Source organism: Ambystoma mexicanum, chromosome 1p, assembly GCF_040938575.1.
Source record: "Ambystoma mexicanum isolate Mex_15411 chromosome 1p, UKY_AmexF1_1, whole genome shotgun sequence".
NCBI classification, from domain to species: Eukaryota; Metazoa; Chordata; class Amphibia; order Caudata; family Ambystomatidae; genus Ambystoma; species Ambystoma mexicanum.
Genome location: NC_090921.1, coordinates 185,302,829 through 185,323,519, shown reverse-complemented (window position 1 = coordinate 185,323,519; position 20,691 = coordinate 185,302,829). Strand labels below are relative to the sequence as shown.

General features: G+C 43.8%; 1 protein-coding gene across 1 annotated transcript in view; it reads left to right on the top strand.

Moving 5' to 3' along the window:
• Positions 1-20,691, top strand: part of DNAH2 (dynein axonemal heavy chain 2) — a 3,498,763-nt gene that overhangs the window by 154,576 nt on the left and 3,323,496 nt on the right. Inside the window, exon 5 of the mRNA XM_069646273.1 lies at positions 18,459-18,687. Coding sequence (XP_069502374.1) covers positions 18,459-18,687 — 229 coding nt within the window. The remainder of the gene's footprint in view (positions 1-18,458; positions 18,688-20,691) is intronic.

Below are 20,691 nucleotides of genomic sequence, written 5' to 3'. Positions count from 1 at the left end.
CGAGATCAGGGTCCCTTCCCACGCATCTCCAATAGGGGGACGCATTACCAAGTTCACCCAAGCTTGGGAAGGGATCACATCAGACAGATGGGTGCTGTCCGCAGGATACTGCATAGAACTGCTCGAGCGTCCCCGAAACCACCCTCTGCGATAAAAGGTACATTCCTTAGACCACCAGAAGACTCCTCGAGGAGATTGTCAATCTTCTAAAAAAGGAGGCGAACGAACTCGTCCCGGGCAAACAGGTAAACAAGGGTATTTATTCAACTTACTTCCTTGTGCCAAAAACCCAGTCTTAGACTTACGCCCTGCAAACAAGTATGTCAAGCACCAAAAGTTTCGAATGACTACTCTCCAAGAGGTAATACTCCTCCTAAAAAAGGGGGATTACATGGCAACATTGGACATGAAAGATGTCTATTTTCATATTTCCATGTTCCCAGCGCACAGAAGATTCTTACGCTTCAAGGTGGACAGTCAGCACTACCAGTTCAAGGTGCTGCCCTTTGGTATAGCCTCGCCTCCAAGGGTATTCACCAAAGTTCTGGCGGTGGTTGCCCACCTACGCAGGGACGCAATACCAGTGTACCCTTACCTGGACGACTGGCTCATCACGGGGGAGACCCCAGCAAAACATTCAAAGAACGATCAACCTCCTCTTCGAATTGGGTTTCTCCATAAACGAGAAAAAATCAAGCCTGGTGCCAAGCACCTCCAAACAGTTCCTAGGAGCTGTACTAAACACTCAAGAGGGGTTGGCCTTTCCGTCAGAGGAAAGAATTCGGAACATACTACTGCAGATTCCTCAATATCAGTCCAGTCGCCAGATAACGGTGCGCAAAGCGATGCGTTTGCTAGGCATGATGGCGTCATGTATTTACCTGATCCCCCACGCGTGCCTGCGCATGCGTCCCATGCAATAATGGTTGGCGAAACAGTGGTCTCAGGCAAGTGGTCAGTGGGACGATCTAGTGGTCGTTTTGCCAACACTGGTACAAAGTCTTCACTGGTGGACAAGAGAGAACCTGTCAAAGGGGAAAGCCTTTTACGATCCAGAGGTTCAGTCTGTAGTCACTACAGATGCATCCCTCTCAGGTTGGGGAACACACCTCCTTCACTACACAGCTCAGGGTCTCTGGTCTCACTCAGTGGCCAAGAATCATATCAATCTGCTAGAGTTTCTGGCAGTATTCAGAGCGCTTCGAGCGTTCGAGCCCCACCTGTTAAACCTGTCAGTGCAGATCCTAACGGACAGCACAACTGCAATGTTCTACCTAAACAAGCAGGGAGGGACTCGTTTGCCAAATCTGTCCAAGCCTGCCCAGAAATTTGGATATGGGCACTCAGACGGAACATTTACCTGTCATCGCAACATGTTCCAGGGGATCTCAATTCTCTAGCAGTCGCCTTGAGCAGAGATCCTCTCCCACGAGAACACGAGTGGTCTCTACACAGAGAAGTCGTAGAAGACATCTTCTCACAGTGGGGTTTCCCCACTACAGACCTATTTGCCACAAGCGAAAACAAACAATGTCCAGGATTCGCATCCAGGTTCCCACAGCCAGACTCCAAGGGGAACGACCTGTGGATGGACTGGTCAGGGATGTTTGCATACGCTTTTCCACCAACCCCTCTTATGAGGAAGGTGGTCAACAAGATGCACAGGGAATCGACGACGCTCATCCTAGTTGCTCCCATGTGGGCGAGGCAACCGTGGTTCCCACACCTATGCAGACTAGCCGTGTGCAAACCCATCAGACTCCCGTGCTGGCACAACCTACTGTCCCAACACCAAGGACAAACAGTACACCCTCAACCCAACTCAATGAACCTGGCAACATGGCTCCTGAGGTCATAGAGTTTGGACATCTCAATTTACCACAGAGATGTATGGATATCCTAAAGGAATCTAGGAAACCGAACACAAGGTACTGTTACTTTGATAAATGGAAAAGATTTGTTGCCTGGTGCCAGAATAAGCAATTCAACCCAGTTGATTGTACTCCTTCCAATATTGTCACCTACATGCTCCACCTGCTGGACGCAGGCCTTGCATTCAACTCACTGAAGGTACATCTGGCAGCGATATCTGCCTACACCACTTCCCACAGCAAGGTTTCGTGGTGGAAAGTACCAGTGGTGAAGGCCTTCATGGAAGGGGTAAAGAGACTCCACCCTCCAATTTCAAACCCACCCCCTGGTTGGGACCTTAATGTGGTGCTTGCTAAGCTAATGGCCCTCCATTTGAACTCATGCATAAAGCCAGTCTAAAACACCTGACCTATAAAACTGCCTTCTTAGTAGCCATTACATCCATAAGAAGGGTCAGTGAAATTCAGGCTCTCAGTGCAGGATCCTTTCTTTACTGTTCATAAGGATAAACTGGTTCTACGTATACACCCTAGGTTCTCACCTAAGTTTTTTCTAAATTCCACGTTAACCAGTCCATTGAGCTCCCGACATTCTTCCAAGAATCCAAGAGCTCTGCTGAGGTGAAACTACACTTCTCCAGCATGGGGTCTGGCATGGATTCACATGCTCATGAATATTCCCCGTCGTCAGGCCGGGAATCCTCGGTATAGAAAAAAAAATCAGTATCAGTTTCGTTTCTGATCTGTCTTTCTTAGTAGTAACCAATCACTGGTCTCTGGGTCATACTGCCCCCAGCCAATGACGGCCCTCTCCCTAAGCCCTGCCTCTGGCAGCCATCCTCAGATTTGGTAGCACGTAAAGTGGCAGTATGACCAAGTGAAGAGCCGCAGAGGGGTAGGCAGGAGGGTTCGCATGTGAATCCATGCCAGACCCATGCTGGAGAAGAACAGTTACAGGTAAGTAACTTGTTCCTTCTCCAGCATGGGGTCTGGCATGGATTCACATGCTCATGAATAAGAGAATACATAGCAGTACACACATGCACAACCACGGGAGGTGGCAACAGGCTCAACATTAAGCAATACAACAACTCAACATTAAGCAACTCTTACCTCCTCACCAGTCGCACCTTAGGCAAACAGGTTGCGCAGCACTGCTTGGCCGACCCTGGACTCCTCCCTGGAGTCCCGATCGACGCAGTAGAATTTTGTGAAGGTGTGCGTCGACCTCCACGTCGCAGCCCTGCAGATGTCCAGCAGTGGTAGCAGCGATCGCTCTTGTCGAATGGGCTCTCCGACGGCCAGGCAGCGGTCGGTTTGCCAACCGGTGACAGTGCATGATGCAGCCGGAGAGCCATCTGGAAATGGAAGTCTTCGAGAGAGCCTTCCCTTGATTCACAGTCCCAAAGTTCACAAACAGCTGTGACGTCTTCCGAAAACTCTTTGTGCGGTCCACGTAGAACTTCAGCGCTCTAGCTACATCCAGCGAATGCAAAGTCCTCTCGGCCGGCGACGAAGGCGACGGGAAGAAAACTGGCAACACCAAGGGCTCGTTGGCGGCACCTTGGGCATAAAGGAGGGGTGTGTCCTCAGCACCACTCTCGTGTCATGAAAAGTCAAGTATGGAGGCTTGCAAGATAGGGCCTGGATCTCTCCCACTCATCGTGCTAAGGTGCTGGCCACGAGGAAAGCCGTCTTCCATGACAGGAACTTCAAAGGCGCCGAATGCATAGGCTCGAATGGGGCCCCCCATTCTCCATGCTACCTCATGTCAGTAAAAATACAATCTGAAGGTCCTACACGCGTGAGGGATCATGGGTACAGTGGACGTCACACTAGGGATGGTATTACTGGCACGCCCTGTGTCGACGCCCATTTTCGAGTTTCGAAAAACAAACTAATACTCTGCAGCTTCCACTAGATGTCGACCTATGCACAGCATGTGAATCTAAGCAGATACAAGCATCAGAAATACAATTACGGTGAGTAATGTATCATATATATATATATGTATATATATGGTCAATTGTGAAAAGGTCAATTGTGACCCTTTAAAATCGGTCAATTGTTCATTCGAACAATTGTAAACAAACAATTTGGTGTATACTGTTGTAACCATGGCTAGACGCCGCCACCGATGCCAAAGGGACCAATGCCTTTCACGGGCCATGACACTGTAGCAATTCTTCAGTTATCTTATTTAAGGCCCTGTAGTCTATACAAGTGCATAATGTTCCTTTGTTCCTCTTCTTTTCTAGCCTGTCTCGTTCAATTGCTCTGTCTATTGTCATATTTTCTTTGCTCCTCTGCCCTTTCTTCCTTTCATTACTGCTCTTACTGATAGATTTGATCTTGCCTTAATCTACTCTTCATTTTAGACTCGTCTTTCAATCTTTTCTCCCGTTCCCTGTCTTTTTTTATCTTGCTCGTCTTGATCTTCCCCTTGCCGTACTTCCTCAATGCTCTTTTCATCAAGTTTGAGCCGTATCTGACCACCCATCCATTTGTTCTGTATGAGTGTTATCTCGTCAGCTTTATATTTTTCTCCTTTCCATCTCTTAATTTCTCGTTCTATATCGAGAGTCATTGTTTGTCGTTCACTTCTCTCTTTGTCCCATAAGACTTTAGAGATCACATCTCTTTCTGGATTTTTTTCTGGACTTTCATCACTGCTATACGCAGGCGGCTCACGAGTCGGATTACTGTACCCTGTAGCTGCCTTAAGCGCTCTTAATGGATAGAATCCTTCATCTTTCATACTATCCCCATTTTCTTCAGCACGGTGGAGGGAGCAGAAGGCTCGACACCCCCCTCTTTACACGGGTTAAGCATCCAGTCTTCAGGAGGCTGGTCTTCCTGTTCCTCTTGGTACGTTTTCGAAAGCTCTAAACTAGCTAACCTTTTTTCTAACTTCTTGCCCGTGTATGCTGCGTGCAGGTATATGGCCATATGTTGCAAAACTGCTTTTGCCAGTGATCCCTCTTGTGGCCATGGAATGAAGATTTTATCTGCTGTGCCCTTAACCCACTCTGCACTGTATTGCTTAAGCTTGGGTGCATGTTTTGGCAGCTGTTTGCACAGGTGCATGAGCAGAGTAACATCCTCCATCATGACTAGTCGCACTTGACTGTCAATATTTACTGTTATTTTTACACAGAAAATACTTTTCAGAAAAATAATACAATATCAGCGTGCACCAATTGTTGCAGCTCCAAACCTCTATGTCTCACTTTACTTCAGTCTACCTGGTCAGTCAATAACTTTGACAATTAAATAAATTCATAATCTACTCTCAGCCTTTTACCACAATCAATAGGTTGTTGCTCTTCGACATTTCATCATTTGTTAATCACATATAATACATACAGGCGGAGTCTGCTGCAGAGTCTTTTGGTTGCGGTTGCGAGAGGACTCTACAGCTTTTGCTCCTGAACCCTGTGAGGACCTGTTTCTTGTCCTACCTTTGTTTCACCTGCTTCACCTGGTGACTTTAAAATACCCAGAAGACCGCGGAGCGGCCGCGGAGTCTGCTGCAGAGTCTTTTGGTTGCGGTTGCGAGAGGACTCTGCAGCTTTTGCTCCTGAACCCTGTGAGGACCTGTTTCTTGTCCTACCTTTGTTTCACCTGCTTCACCTGGTGACTTTAAAATACCCAGAAGACCGCGGAGCGGCCGCGGAGTCTGCTGCAGAGTCTTTTGGTCTTTAGGCTCTGCAGGCTCCGCGGCGCCCCCCCAGAAAATCCACCTACTGAATCACTCAAAGACATTTAAAACCTCGCAGGTGACCTGCTTCTCATCACGTTACATACACCCAAAGCACCGCTGCCTACCCCGCGGGAATTTCACGCCGTGACAGGCTCCTCGACTCCCACCTACCCACGCTCTACATCACTGACGGCGAATTTGCTGATCGACTCTCCACTTGAGCCCAGTCGCGACCGCTGATAGCTGCGCTGTCCCCTCGTGTGCTCGCATCGGCTAGCCTGGAGCTGCGCGACTCCCCTCTGACGCCGGAGCCTGCTTGTGCCTGGCGTACACACGCCTCCACTCCACCTGACACCGAACAGACTCCTCTGCTGCTCGTACTTTTGCGGCCCTGCCACTCAACGTGCTTCCTCCCGGCACCCCCAGCTACCTTCGTCGATCAGGAGATCGAAAGAGTTCGTCCCTTGGATCCTGAAACCTTAACCCTAACCGCTCCAGAGAAACAAAACGATCTTACAACCTCGTACCATTCGCCGATCAGGAAACCGAAAAGGTCCCGCCCTTAGATCCTGAAAGCGCAACTCGAACCTCTACAGAAGACTGAAACGAAGACACACCAGCGCAGCCTCGCTGACCAGGAGACCGAAAGGGTTCGGCCCTTGGATCCTGAAAGCGCAACTTGATTTACTACAGAAGAGTGAAACGAAGATACACCTGCGCAGCCTAGCTGTTCAGGAGACCGAAAGGGTTCGACCCTTGGATCCTGAAAGCGCAACCTGATCCACTACAGAAGAGCAAAACGAAGATACACCTGCGCAGCCTAGCTGTTCAGGAGACCGAAAGGGTTCGACCCTTGGATCCTGAAAGCGAACTTCAAAAAAAAAAAAAACACGGAAGACCGCAACGAACATACATCCGCGTACCCTCATCGACCGGGAGACCGACAGGATACAACCCTTGAATCTCATACGAGACCCCATCTAACCCAGCTCAATCTAGTACAGTAAGCTGCATAGAACCCTACTCTCGGCCCCGAAACAACTTGACCGCATCAAATACCAAAACGTTTGAATCAGACAAAGACAACAGCAGCAAGCCCTAACCAGGGGGCCAGCACTCTGAGAAACCAAATTGGAACCTCCCAAAACTTAAGTTTAGCAAACTACAATCGGGAAACAATGACAACAATTCGCACCAATAAACAAAACCCAACTCAACGCCCAAACACAAGACAAACAACCAAGACCGCGATCGCTAACACCACGGAACAAGATTCACTACAGCTAACACTGGAACAATCCTTCAAGAAAGTGACATTGTACAAAGAATTTCCAAAGTCCCTGACACAGTATTCACATTCTAAACAGAACCCAGAAGACGTCAGAGACCAAAATCTAGAAACTGTTAATCCCACTGTGACTATCAGTGGAGTCACACAGTACAGTAGAAAATCAGCAACTAATCTCATCTGGGCTAAATAGCCCGGACATTAAACCTCAAGCTCAGAATCCAACTACAAAACCTGGACAACCCACTATGTCCATACCATCACTACCGCCTCTCCAACTCGAACTTGAACAGCAACTGATCAATCCTTCAATTGCTCTGAACACAAACCACCAGCCCACAAAACAAGATCCTTTAAACAACGTGATACAAGACGCCCTGACAAATCTTGCAACCAGCAACAAAGAACCCATGGAACTTACAACCAAACAGTTCCAGACAACCACAAAACAGGATTTAACACCGGACAAACAAATCCGAAATCAGCAATCCATGGAATCAAAGAAACCACACGAAATAGATAGCAATCCTCAGGAAATTGCTAATCTTCAAGAACCAAAACACACAGCTGACCCTGTCGGCTTTAAGACAACCCCAAACTGCCAACAAACTGAACGAACACAAGACCTAACTACAAAACCAGCAGCGCCAACACCAGACCAACTGAAGCAAAAAGAAAAAGCAAGATTAGCACGTCTTGCGTGGCTTAAAACCCACAACTCCATTAAATCCACCAGCACAGTGGAACCAACAACATCCAAAACAAGAAACAAACTGGCAAAACTATCACTGGACATTACCGAAATTGAGTCAATCATGAGTACTGCAGAAAAAAGAAAGGAAGTATTTGGAGACCGAACAGAAGCAAATCAAATGCAATCAACATCAACACCATGTATCCCCTATGGAAACCAAAACAAGCAGATGAAAAAAGAACGGCAACCAGAACTGGATGAACATATAACTGTCCCATCACGATTCAACTATGACTCGGATGAATCCTACTATACCCCAGACCCAATAATCAAGAACCAAAAACCAAAAGACCCCCAATAGAAAAACGACAACCACGAACAAGATGAAGAAGATACACACCCAAGAATCCCAACAACAATGCTAGATTTGCAAAATATGCTCATCGCAACACTCTCCCAGTCAATGAACCCCTTCTTGAAATTACAAGAAGATTTGAAAGATTCAATAAAAGATCAAGCGACCCTTCTAGCACTAATTCACTCAAAACAGATACACATCGAACATTTTATCTCGGCAGTGGAATCAAGACTGACAATAGAAGCAGACGAGACACACCGGTGGCAACAAAGACTAGCTGAGATCGCGAGAGGAGACCGACAAGAGAAAACAAAACTTACAGGAGAACTATTACAGATGCTCAAAGAACACCATCATCAACAAGCAACCAGACCAAACGACCAACGGCTACAAAGCCCGCCGGTTTCAAAATCGCTACAATGTCCAACTCAAACACAACAACTACCTGAAACAATCTCGGACTTTGCCCAACACACATTAAAAGAACCGAGTCAAAATATTACTAACAAAAAAACAGAAACCATTACTTCAAGCAATATAACAAAGAATCCAAAGGAAAACTTTCAGATTTTCGAAAAGGAAAAAACAACAAATGAATTAAAAGGCACCCAACAGAAAAATAACAAAAAACGACAAACGGGCTCGCGAGCGTTTCTAAGAAATATAACCCAGAACACCCAAATTGCTCAACAATCAAAGAAGCAGCTACCAGTTGCCAACACACAAAGCATTCAAGTTCAGCTAGCCAAGACAAAACCCAAATTAGCCCAACCTATCCGCCACAATCGCCAATCGACGAGGAATTGCTCGACATGACCACCCATGAAGAACAACCATTAGAAAACAATCAACAGTCTCCGCAACCATTAATCCAGACGAGTTACATAATAATCGACGAATACGCCTCAATCCTCGACCAACAATCGAAACAAAAACAAGACAACTCTACTGAAATCTCCCTAGAAGAAATCTCAACGATCTCAATGGAAAACATCTCAACAATCACAACCAGAGATGAACCCTATGACCCCATCTCGTTGATCTCGATAACAACAACACCACAAGACCCCAGTCGACACAGCCAGATCCGACCAACATTTGTCAATCCACTACGACAAAACGAAATATATGAAATCCACATTGAAAATGCAAATAAAAATCGGGAACCGGTAATTCTAAATAGAACAAACCTACTACGCCTTTTTGGCGTAATACCTCGCTTGAACAAACTCACAACAAAAGACATTGCTCTGATAACCTTTAAAGACGATCGGAACTTGGACAAGATCGTCATAGACCTCCCGGACCCCAATAACCAAGAACTCATATCGACACGAAGACAACTACACAAATTGGGCTTCTCATGCTGGGCATCAACAACCACAAGAATACCAAGCAAACCAAAATATAAAGCAACCGCAAGTGACGAAGGAAAAAACATTGACCAAAGGAAACAAAATCAGGCAACTGACGATAGATACTCAAATTGTGCCTCAGTAGAAGCAAACTCAAACAGAAATAACAAACCCAACAGAACAAGTTTTGAAACTCCCTCATCAGATATTGCATCTATAGAAGACTCAATAAGAAGCCAACAACCAGATAGAGATGCCCACGCTATTAGAAGAATCTATGACTTCGAAAACACCTTTTTAGAAACAGAATCTACAGAATACTCAATGAACTCAAACTCATAACAATTAATGAACTATGGATTTATGTGGTCATTGTGCTCGTGGAACACTAGAGGAAATCTACATCTATTCACGGACACAGCCGCTGAACTAGAGCAATACCAATTCATATGTCTCCAAGTAACCTGGCTCAGCGATCCACCGGCATGCGATGGTTTTATCACATTTCTAAACCCAGCAATCGTACAAAAATATGGAAGACCTGCTTCAGGCTTACTCACCCTAATCAAGATAAACCCTCACAGCACAGCAATACTCTCCGAGAACATAAACCCTTGGACGCAACTGACCACAATAATATGTACAAAAAAACAGCAAAAGCGAGAAGACAAAAACAATTCAACAATCCTAATTCTAAACCTCTATTGGAACCCACTAGCAATATCAACAAATACGTTCCTAGACAGAGTTTTCATCTCAATCGATGAGGCCACAACTAAATACCCGTCATCGGAAATAATAATATGTGGCGATCTGAACATCAAGTTATACGATAAGAATGGTGGCCTCTTAAAGCACTCAGAATTATCGGCAAATGCAAAGAGATGGATAAAAGAAACCACGACACGCAACCTACTCCTTCTAAGTCAAGGGAAACCCTATACACCAACATGGAGCAGATGTTCATCCCATGCAATCATCGATTATATATTTCTATCTGAAAAACTTCACCAATCAGTCACAAACGTACAGACGATATTAACAGACAGGAGCGACCACAACCAACTTACCGCCCACTCTGAAGCGACACTGGAAAAAATAGAGTCAGTATTACCACCTCCTCTATTAGAACTAAACGGAACAACAACAAGACTGAGAATCCCACAAGCATCCTTAGCCTCATTACCGGAAAAATTCCTACAGGCAAGCCTGACAAATGCTCTAAAAATCGACTACGAATGGATCCTAATTCCGTTCCGACAAACCAGTAAAAATCGCCCGCAGAAAGACCATCGACATTCCTACAACCAAGAAATTGCCGAAAGGAAAAAAGCCCTAAACCGAACAATAAGACAGTTAAAGAAAACTCCAGCTCTCGATATTTCAAACCAGATTAAAATTCTGAAAAACAACTATCGAAACTGGACCAAATCACAAAAAAGTCTCATTCAGCAAGCAGATGCAGAAAACATATTGAAAAGCCACAAATCCCACAATACAAAAGAACTCTGGAACCTACTCAATGACAATCAACAAAAACAGCACAAGCTTACAGCTAATGTAACCCAAGAAAAATGGATAACGCACTTTACCACCATTTACGCACCATGAGAAACAGTTCAACAGAAATCACACCCCACAACAGACCCAACATGGAAAGTACACGCAGAATTTGAAGATTTCATCCTCCTGATTAACAAACTGAATACTTCCAGAGCACCAGGCCCAGATGGACTATCTAATGCCATAATCAAAGAAGATCCTAACGCTTGGGCAAGACTCCTATGCCACATCACAAACCTGATCAATAAACTGCACAAAAACCAAACTCCTGGAGAACAGCAGTAATTGTACCAATCCACAAACAAGGCCCTAGAGAAGACCCCCAAAACTTCCGACCGATCGCTCTGCTCGATCCGCTAGGAAAACTATTTGCAACAGTACTTCTAAACCAACTCACCGCGTGGGCCATAAAAAACAATAAATTCTCGACCAGACAAACAGGATTCACGGCCAACGTTGGAACAAACCTCAACCTGATATTATTACAAGTAATTAAACACGAAGCTATCAACTCCAACTCGACAATCTACGCAGCATTTATTGACCTAAAAATGGCTTTTGACGCAATCTCACGCGAAAAACTATGGATGAAACTTAGAACATGGAACTGTCCATCTGACATCCTAGAACCGATTATTCTGCTGTATTAAAAAACCACGATAAAAGTTAGATTGTCGAGACAAGGAGCTACAACACCTGCCATACCAACAGAAAATGGACTCAAACAAGGCTGTCCTCTCGCAGCGACACTCTACAACTTGTTCACTGCTGATATCGAAGAACATCTAAAATCACATAAAACCAATCCCCCTAAAATCAACTCGATCTCAGTCCCAGTCATGGCATACGCCGATGACATCGTGTTACTAGACAAAACACCGACTGGGTTACAAACGACACTGGCAGACCTAAGCCATTACATGAAAAAAAACTAACTAACGATCAATACGGAAAAAACAAAGACAATGACTCTCACCAGACCACTAAAAAAAAGAACAAACCAGCGTATCTTTACGATCAACAATGTTGAAATAGAAAATGTTACTTCGTTCAAATACCTTGGGATCACAATAAACCAGTCAAAATCAGAAGAGCAGTGGCTAAACAAAATCGAACAAACATCCCAAACGCTATCAAGACAAGGCTGCCTCCTTCACAGAAAATACGGCAAGTTCTCCTTCAAGCCAATTATCTCCTACTACAGACACAAGTACATTCCGATTCTGACCTATGGTACTGAAGCAATGTTGAACGCTCAGAGAGTCAACTGGACAAAATATGAAGCGGCTTTCTGGCGCAAAGTCCTTCGACTCCCGCAAACATTTCCAATGCCAAGAATACGCTACGAATTGGCAACTCAATCAATTGAATCAGTCGTACAATGGAAAAGACTAGATATTTTTCGCAAAATACTGACAGATGGAAAAACTCCAGCAATTCAAATACTGCGACATAAAGAAAATACCTTCAATACGACAATATTGCAAAAATGGAAAGATACAATGAGAAAAGAAATGGATAGTGAAAATATCACAGAAGAACTGCTTATATTTCGTCCACAACACGCAAAAACAAAACTGCTCCACAACGACTGGATAAAGACCATCCAACAAAAAAATACCTACAAACAGAATCTACATTGTACAAAAGACAATAGGAGAATCCACGAACCACCAGCCTACCTGCAAACCTTTCCAGACCAAACCATTCGCACAACATTTCTAAAAATTCGCCTAAACATTCTTCCTACAAAAGCATACCTATCTACAAAAAGACAGATGAAGCACGAAGATAACTACTGCAGGTTCTGGAAAGACCAAAAAATTGAGGAAACCATATTCCACCTCGTCATGGAATGTAATGAACTCGCCTCACAACGCAAAGAATTTGGTGCTTTCTATCAACTTTCATCAACACAAATGTGTACGCAAGAAAGATGGACCGCTCTCCTCAGCGGCCACAACAACAAGTACACTTACACAATTGCTCTCTTCCTATCTTCTATACTCGAACTAGACAAACAAAATTAAAAAAAGCCAATTCAACCCAAGCAAACGATGAAAAAGTTTCCAAATAAACTACAGCATCAAAAAAAAAAAAAAAATATTCAAACAGACAGACTAGCCGGCCCACATATACTTCTGCCAACGCTCATCGTGGCTACTCTTTGCCCGTAATAATGACTCAGATCGGAGTGTGAATTGTTTTCTTTAACAGATCTATCTGTTTGTCTCATATAGATTTTGAAACGACTCCTTCTAGACGTCTTTGACGTAGGATTCTAGGCTTATCTTTTATGGATCGTTCCTCGTCCACAACCAAATACTCTACACTTTTCGTCATTAACTCAAATACCCAACAGATCCTCTGTTACTCTTCCCCATTATCACCTTCCCCATTTAATACGTAGTTATTTTTTGCCACCTCTCTCAATCTACTCACCATTCGCTTTTCAGCTCATGACCCTCGGGATTGTTTCCTCCTTAACAGGCCACCTTAGCCTTCGGTTCGCTCAGCTGCCTGTAGAAATTGGGAGGGGATTTCTGTGCAAGAGGGACCCGTCCCACCTGCTTAGTTTTCTTGCAAGATGTAGTTGTGGCCGATATCCACAGGAAGCCTTGCAGGACTCTAGCTAAATGGCGGAGGACATCCGATATTCCGAGACCCTTAAAAGCCTACTGGGTCGACGGACCTCGAACCATAATCTCTCTGCAACCACGTGAACCCAGTGACCTTGGGCTCTATAAGACAAGGTAGCAATACTTTCAGATGGATGGGGATGCAGAATTTACTCAAAAATCAGTAATCAAACTGACTCAGGAAGTTGGCAAAACTGGGTGCTGTTTTATTTGCAATTGTCTAAAACAGGACATCAACAGAAGTTCTCAATTTCTCTCAGCGCATTATATTTAAAAAAACACAATTTTATAGCCAAAACTAGTCATAAGTGACGTCAGACTACGTGGCAAACTACACATACCTACTTGGGGATGTGATGGGATTACAGGCAACATCTAAGTATACATTCCATACTGACAGGGGAAGTGATTGGGTCTCTACTGTCAGGTGTTCAACTAAGCCCAACTCGGGGGCAAGTCGTCTTCTCTGTCACTCTAATACTCGACACTTCATTGGTTATACAAACTGTATGGCTCTTTGATACATGGCCCCCTACCATTGGTTTGGCACCTTTATACCCTTCTGGAATATTCCACACGCTAACAGCATGCAGGCTACCATACCAGGTGCATGGAAGGTCGGTGTGATCATGCCTCCCCTTCCATTTAGCCCCACATCTATCATCACTCTTGCAGTCTTGCAGTCAATTAGGCTTTGAACTCAGCCTTGTAGAAGCTCTCTGTGCTTGAGAAATAAAGGGAGTATCTTCTTGGTTTCGGTGTAGCTCGACCCAATGTCTATTTTGATCTGAACATGTGACTGGAAGACCGCATTTTCAAGCCTTTTGCAGCATTTAAATCTATTAAATGATGAACTCTTGACACCTTCAGTGTTTTTCCATTCTACCTCAAACAGAAGTTGTTTGTTTCTCACATTCATTGTAACTACTGTATGAAACACCAGGCGCACGGTGGCCTCGTCTTCTTGGTGCTGGGCCAGCCAAGCCTTTCTTGAATTTGTCTTTCGCCATCAGTAATTTTCCAACTGCGCGACACTGAAAAACTCTTTACAATCACAGGGTTTCACCCTTGCTTAAAATGCACTGTGTAATATCCATGTTCTATACGTTCCTATGTATTATGCATTGGCGCATCGCCACTGTTAGGGAGAATTCTCTGAAATGTGCTAATTCCTCTCTACCTTAGAGACCCCCAGCAACTTTGCTGGATTTCAAGGACTTAATTTTTTACCTGGAGAGAGTGAGACCCTTTTTTCCCCACGCTCATATGTATTTTAAATGTGATTTTGAACACTGTTTCTGTTTGGTTGTGGAGTCTGACAAACTCCATAGGCATCATGTTTTACATTGTGTCACACAGCACCTTTATTGCAATGGCACAGGGAAGTCTTTCAGATTTCCCAAATGTGTAAATACCTTCTCTTGGATAAACTACTGTTTCCAAGAGCAGTAAAGTGAAATTGACTTTACTTACACTTGTAACTTTCTAGACCCAGCACACATTTTACAATAGGATGCTGGAGGGGTTACCTAGTATCCGCTTTGTCTAGCTTCTCATGTAACTATTTTATGTTACCCTTTCCTCGATAAATGGCTAGTGGCAGTGGTTTACTTTTAACTACCGTGATGTGCATTTACCGCGGGCTGAGATCGCAGCTGCAGTAAAGCACCCAAGGGTGCCCTTTTTGTCAGAATGGCCCCGGCCTTCTTTTGTTGGCATTTCTTCTTGGAAAGGTCCTTCTTGAGATTTACTCTGCGCGCCAAACCAGGTTTGGTCCCTTAGTTCGCTTTTCCTTTTGGCGGGATTCACGAGTGAAGCCCGCCTCTGGCTCCAGGGTGTGGAGCCAGAAGTGAGGGAGGTATCTGAAACTCCCTGTGCTCAATCTCCTTGGAGACATGAATGCACTCTTAGGTGATTGGCCGGCCGGCTGGCTGTCCAGCAAGGACAGCCACCTTGCTGGGTGACTGACAGCTAGGCTGGAATGAATGTGAGAAACCTGCATAAAAGGCAAGGTTTTTGGCTTGGAAAACAGAGTCGACCACTGGACGAAGATATCCAAAGAAGAATTTGAAGAGGATGCCTGCTGCAACTGTTGGACTGTTGGTTTGCCCGGTGAAGCCCTGCTGCTGTGCTGAAACTCCAATTTAGTTTTGACTAGAGAAGCCCTGCAAAGACGACTTTTCTACTTAAGTTGGTGGGACCAATCAACTCTAAAGTAAGCCACCTGGACATCCTCTCGGAGCGGGTTGAAATTCCACTGCTGTTGCTGCTGGAACCGAGTAGCCAGGGAGAGGAACACCAGATCGTGTGCGTTGCTTTTAAGCTGGCCAAGAGCTCCAGGAAGATCCTCCGGACTCCCAGGAAGCAGGACTGACCGAGCCTGAGCCACCTCAACAGAGTGCTGGACCCCAGAGGCAAGGAAAGCCCATCTCGATGGCCAGGAACCGCGGTGTTGCTATTTGCGGTACATGCGAGGAGTTGAAACACCAAAGTGCCACTTGTTTGAAGATTGCCGGTTGCAGTCGAGCACCGTCCCATTGTATTGCAGGAGTCCCCAGAAGTCCTCCCTCTTGTCCCCATGACTGAGGCACAGGATCACCAGGATCTGCAGAGCTGCACAGGAACAGAAGCCATCTCCTGCACTTTTCTTCAACCGGCAGGTACTGTACAGTCTAAGAGAACGTACCTCTTGTTTTGTAACCTCACTTGTCCTCGTTGGAGACTTGTCTTGGTTACTCAGTAAAGTCGCTGTCAGCTTCTTTACTTCACAAGCCTAATCAGCTTGTGACCCTATTTTGATTCCTTCTTTTCTACAAAGAATTCTAAAACATTGTGCAAGACTTTTACTTGCCTGCAAAAGGAGCTTCAGTTCACCTTGACTTTTGCTAACTTAAGATTGGCTAGCCTGGCTCCCTGAATGACTCTTCTCTCCTCTGCTTAGGTGTTGTGTCTTCCTTCCAAGAAGGGGTTAACTGACTTTTGTATTGTGGGGTTATTTTGAAAGTACTACCTGCATAAGAATAATTGTGTGAATACTTATCTTATTCTGAAAACCTCTTTTCTTTGACACTCCTCTGTAGAATTTTCTAAATGCAACAGTGAGATATCAATGTCCCCAGGACCCTAACTATTGAAGTCACCGGAGGGTGTAGGTAGTGTCTGTCGGCCATCCCAAAAGGGTACTTAATGATGTAGAAATATTAAGAGTGTGTATTTTGGAGTGTATTTGTGTGTTGCTATTATATCGCCCCTTCTGAAGAAGGCTTACTCTAACTGACCGTTAAATAAATGAATAATTGTTTAATGAAGAAACCTTGTGTGTAAGAGTTTATTTGAATATTTGTCACTGTGAATTTGTCTCTGTGCAACTCCCCTACAGCTCACATTGACCCCTCCTGAGATAAGCTGGCTGCTCAACACACTACCAACCTATGTAGTACAGACTTATATCAAAGGTTGGGTCCCTATTGCCAGGAGGTCAGGGTTGTTGTAGTGCACCCAAAGGGTACTGCATACAATCTTGCTCAACAGCTGCCAAACTATTTACTATGTAGCCAGCCTTAAGATCACTTTGATTACTTGCGTTACAGCGTCTGTACAAGGGTGTAACATGATTTACATTTTCTTTAGCATTTCTGTAGCATGAGCACCGTCATCTTTAGCCCGAAATGTTGCTCATCTGTACCAACTCTTCTTCAGATCGTACAGAATGTCTATGTTCTTTTGTCTTGTGCATCTTCTTCTGGGTGCGTCATTTTCTGCTCCGCATGATGTCACCTGTATTCTCTTTTACTCATTTTCACACTTCTTCCGGGACCTTGTTTCCAGGTTTTTCTATGGTACAGGCATTCTTACTGGTACTGCACGTGTTGCAATTTCCAGCTCCCAACATTTAGGCAGCATGGGGGCAGAGCTTTTGGTGGGGGTACTTACTCCTCCTCTACAGTACAGTTATAAAACAGCTTGCATTTTCTGCATTGCTCTTCACACATGCACTCCTTCATCTGCATATGAAAGCTTACTTGATTCCATATTTCGTCATCAGATTTCATACAGTCCATGTATCATCTTCTTCGACCACTCTTCTGGGTGTGTCACACTCATCTCCTGTGACATCACCAGCTTCTCTTTCTCTCATTTTCATATTCCTTCTCTGGACTTCCTCCAAGAGATTGTCATCTCTCCGGGGGTACATCATACTGGGTCTTCTTAATGGATACCTTTTCTCAAAAAGACTGAGTGGAATTGGCATAATTACTGGTGTCCTACCTGTCGCAACTTCTGGTTTCCAACATATAGGAAGAATGGGGGTGGGACTTCCTGCAGATGCATTCAGCTGCTCCTCAACAAAAAGAAAGATTGGGTGGGGCGTTGGGGTATTCATTAAAATGGGGGCATGTGTCTGAGGGTTTCCCCCGCATTTAAAAAAGCTGAAATTTGTTGTTATAAATTCAAGGTTTTTTGATATTTTAAACATAGAATCCAAAAGGCCTTCTTCATCCTCGGTCGAAATAATCAGTTTTATCTGTTTCCCAAAATGTTTGGGAAGGACGTAGAGCAGACAGAGAAAGGGAAAATTGTCTTCATAGCAACTCCGGTTTTTAGTCCTTTCTCTCTCTGCTTTGCAGCACTCGCTTGTATGTCTTCATTTGCATATACCGTGATCCAACTTCTCAACCTTTACAAAACAAAGAGACATGGTTGGATGCTCTATTCATAGGGAGCAGGGTCTGTGTGCAAGAGAACATGGCACACTATGGCCAATATAAATGCTTTCAAATAACTGCACATTTAGAAATGCTTCCTTTCCTGCTTGAGCAAGAACTAAGAGGACTGAAGGTACATTGAAGTAAATTTTCCTTTTTTTAATCACTGAAAACACAGAAGAATCTTGTTTCAGAATTCTGTAATTGTAAGTTGTCTTGAGAGGTCTGTCATCCCAAATGAACACTGTTAAACATAACTTTTTCTTCTTGTTTTTTGACAGAATGTTGATCAAATCATGTATTTCATCCGCAAAGAAAATGCCAAGCTTCGGCCAGACAACTTAGTGGACACACTGCAGTTTGGCTCAGTACGAGGGGGCTATACTGAGGCCTTGTTACGGCTAATGAATGGGATCTACGCCCCGCACATTTTCACCATTACCACCTGGCCAGAGAGCATAAGGAATCACTTCTCTGCCCAGATGCATCGGTTCCTTGCATCTCTAACCGGTAATGTTTCTCTGATTGGCATGCGTTCCCACTCTTATACTTGCCCAACATTGAAACATGCATACTGTTTATAGGGCTGCAGCAATCTTAATCTCCACCATACATGTGCTTGCTCATTATCCTATAATGGCTGCTTGGTGACTATTTAGCTTTCTACAAATATTCTCTTCTGCATCTAAGTCTAATCCAATTAACCTTTTAACCTCATTTTAAGAGGGAGAATTGTCATATACTTAGACTTCGCTAAAGACGTTTATTTATAGTAGCACATTCAACCATTCAGTTGCATGGGAGCCACATTGGTTAGAAAAATGATATGCAAGACCAAACCTTAGTTCTTGACAGGAGGAAACACAGCAAAATCAACTGATCTTACTATGGCTTCCAAACCAAATCCAATAACATTTCAATAGAACATTGTGAAAAAAGTTATAGTTAATGACTAATGCATCTGAAGTAAATGAGCCCAACACATTTCAGTTTATATGAACCTTCATCATGGGCTTAAATTGCCTGTATGAACAAACCAAGAATAACCCAAATCAATTGAAAACCTATTTAACCCTTACAGGCTTATACAGCCACCTGAATGTACCCACTTAGTCACAGTGCCAATAGAATCAACGTTCTTCTAAGCAACCGGCAGAGGCTGTGCCTGCAGCTGCATTAGATGTACAACAATGCACACAACATGGCTCCTTTTATACTAAAGGAAGGCTTAATGGAAATGGAAAACATACCAAAAATAGAAAAGGGAGGTTTAATGGAAAGAGGTTTAATGGAAACAGAAGAAATACTAAACATTGAAAAGGTACTACCAACAGATTAGATGGAAATGGAACAAAACACTAAAAATGAATACAATTTTAATACAAAAAGTGTTTTTCTCTTTTAAAGTGAAGGTATGAAAAAGTATTTTTTTTTAAAAACCGAATCAATTTTTCTCTGCCAATAGAAAGGTTCAACTGAAATACAAACATTAGGAAAAAACATTGACATGAAAAAAACAGAAATAAGAAAATATAAACAATTGAAAAAGGAAAATACTATAAATGGAACAAAACCAGAGGAAACACTTATTGCTGTCCAGTCTATTAGTCAATGAACATTCTTCATAAGGGAAGTGCATGGTGAGTCCCACAGGACACACCCGCATGTCCAGATGTGTGTAGTCAACAGGGGGACACTACACATCCTCAATACAAAAATATTTCTTTATGCAGAAGAAGGCTTGTTAGGTCTCCACCACATCACGGTGTCTTGCCGTTTCCAAAATTTGAAGGGGCATCTGCGGAATGTTGTTTCTCTGTTCCAAAAAATGTGATGCTAAGCGAGACTGAGATCCACGGGCATGTAATAAATAAATAAATATCTTTAGATCTTATTGGTGCTCTATGTTCATTCCAGCATATCGTTCCCTTCCTCGTAGTTTTGCCAATGTACAGTTATCAACATTTACAAGTGAAACAATATATCACATTCTTTAACAAACAGATGGCATATGTCCTCAACTTAATGTTCTGTCCAGTATGTGGGTATTGTAATATATCTACTGGTATCACTGAAATGCAGTTTTGACAAATCAAACAGTGATAAGCTCAGTACTTTGGTTTCCGAACTTTTGTTGTGACTCTCATAGATTATAATGAAGATTTTCCAGAGTAACCTTTAGAAAAGTCTTGATTCTATTAAAGACACGGAGGAAAGCATTTTGCTTCTATTCCTTTATTAGAAAGTTCAAGCAGCAAGAATTAAGTCAAGCATAAACTTCTAAGATCATCCTCTAAACCTGCTTGACTGCTAAAATCTTCAAGTAACCATAATCTCTATGAACAAGAAACGTCGAACTCTGATGAGAAACAAAACGAAAATATCACTTCACAACAGTCTCTGCAAGTACTCAACTGTAGTCATCGAAACATATGACCCAAGTAACCAATCCTAGCAGGGTCAATCCTTAAAGAGCCTGAAGCCCTCTTCCTGCTTCCTCTTTTGATGCTTCGA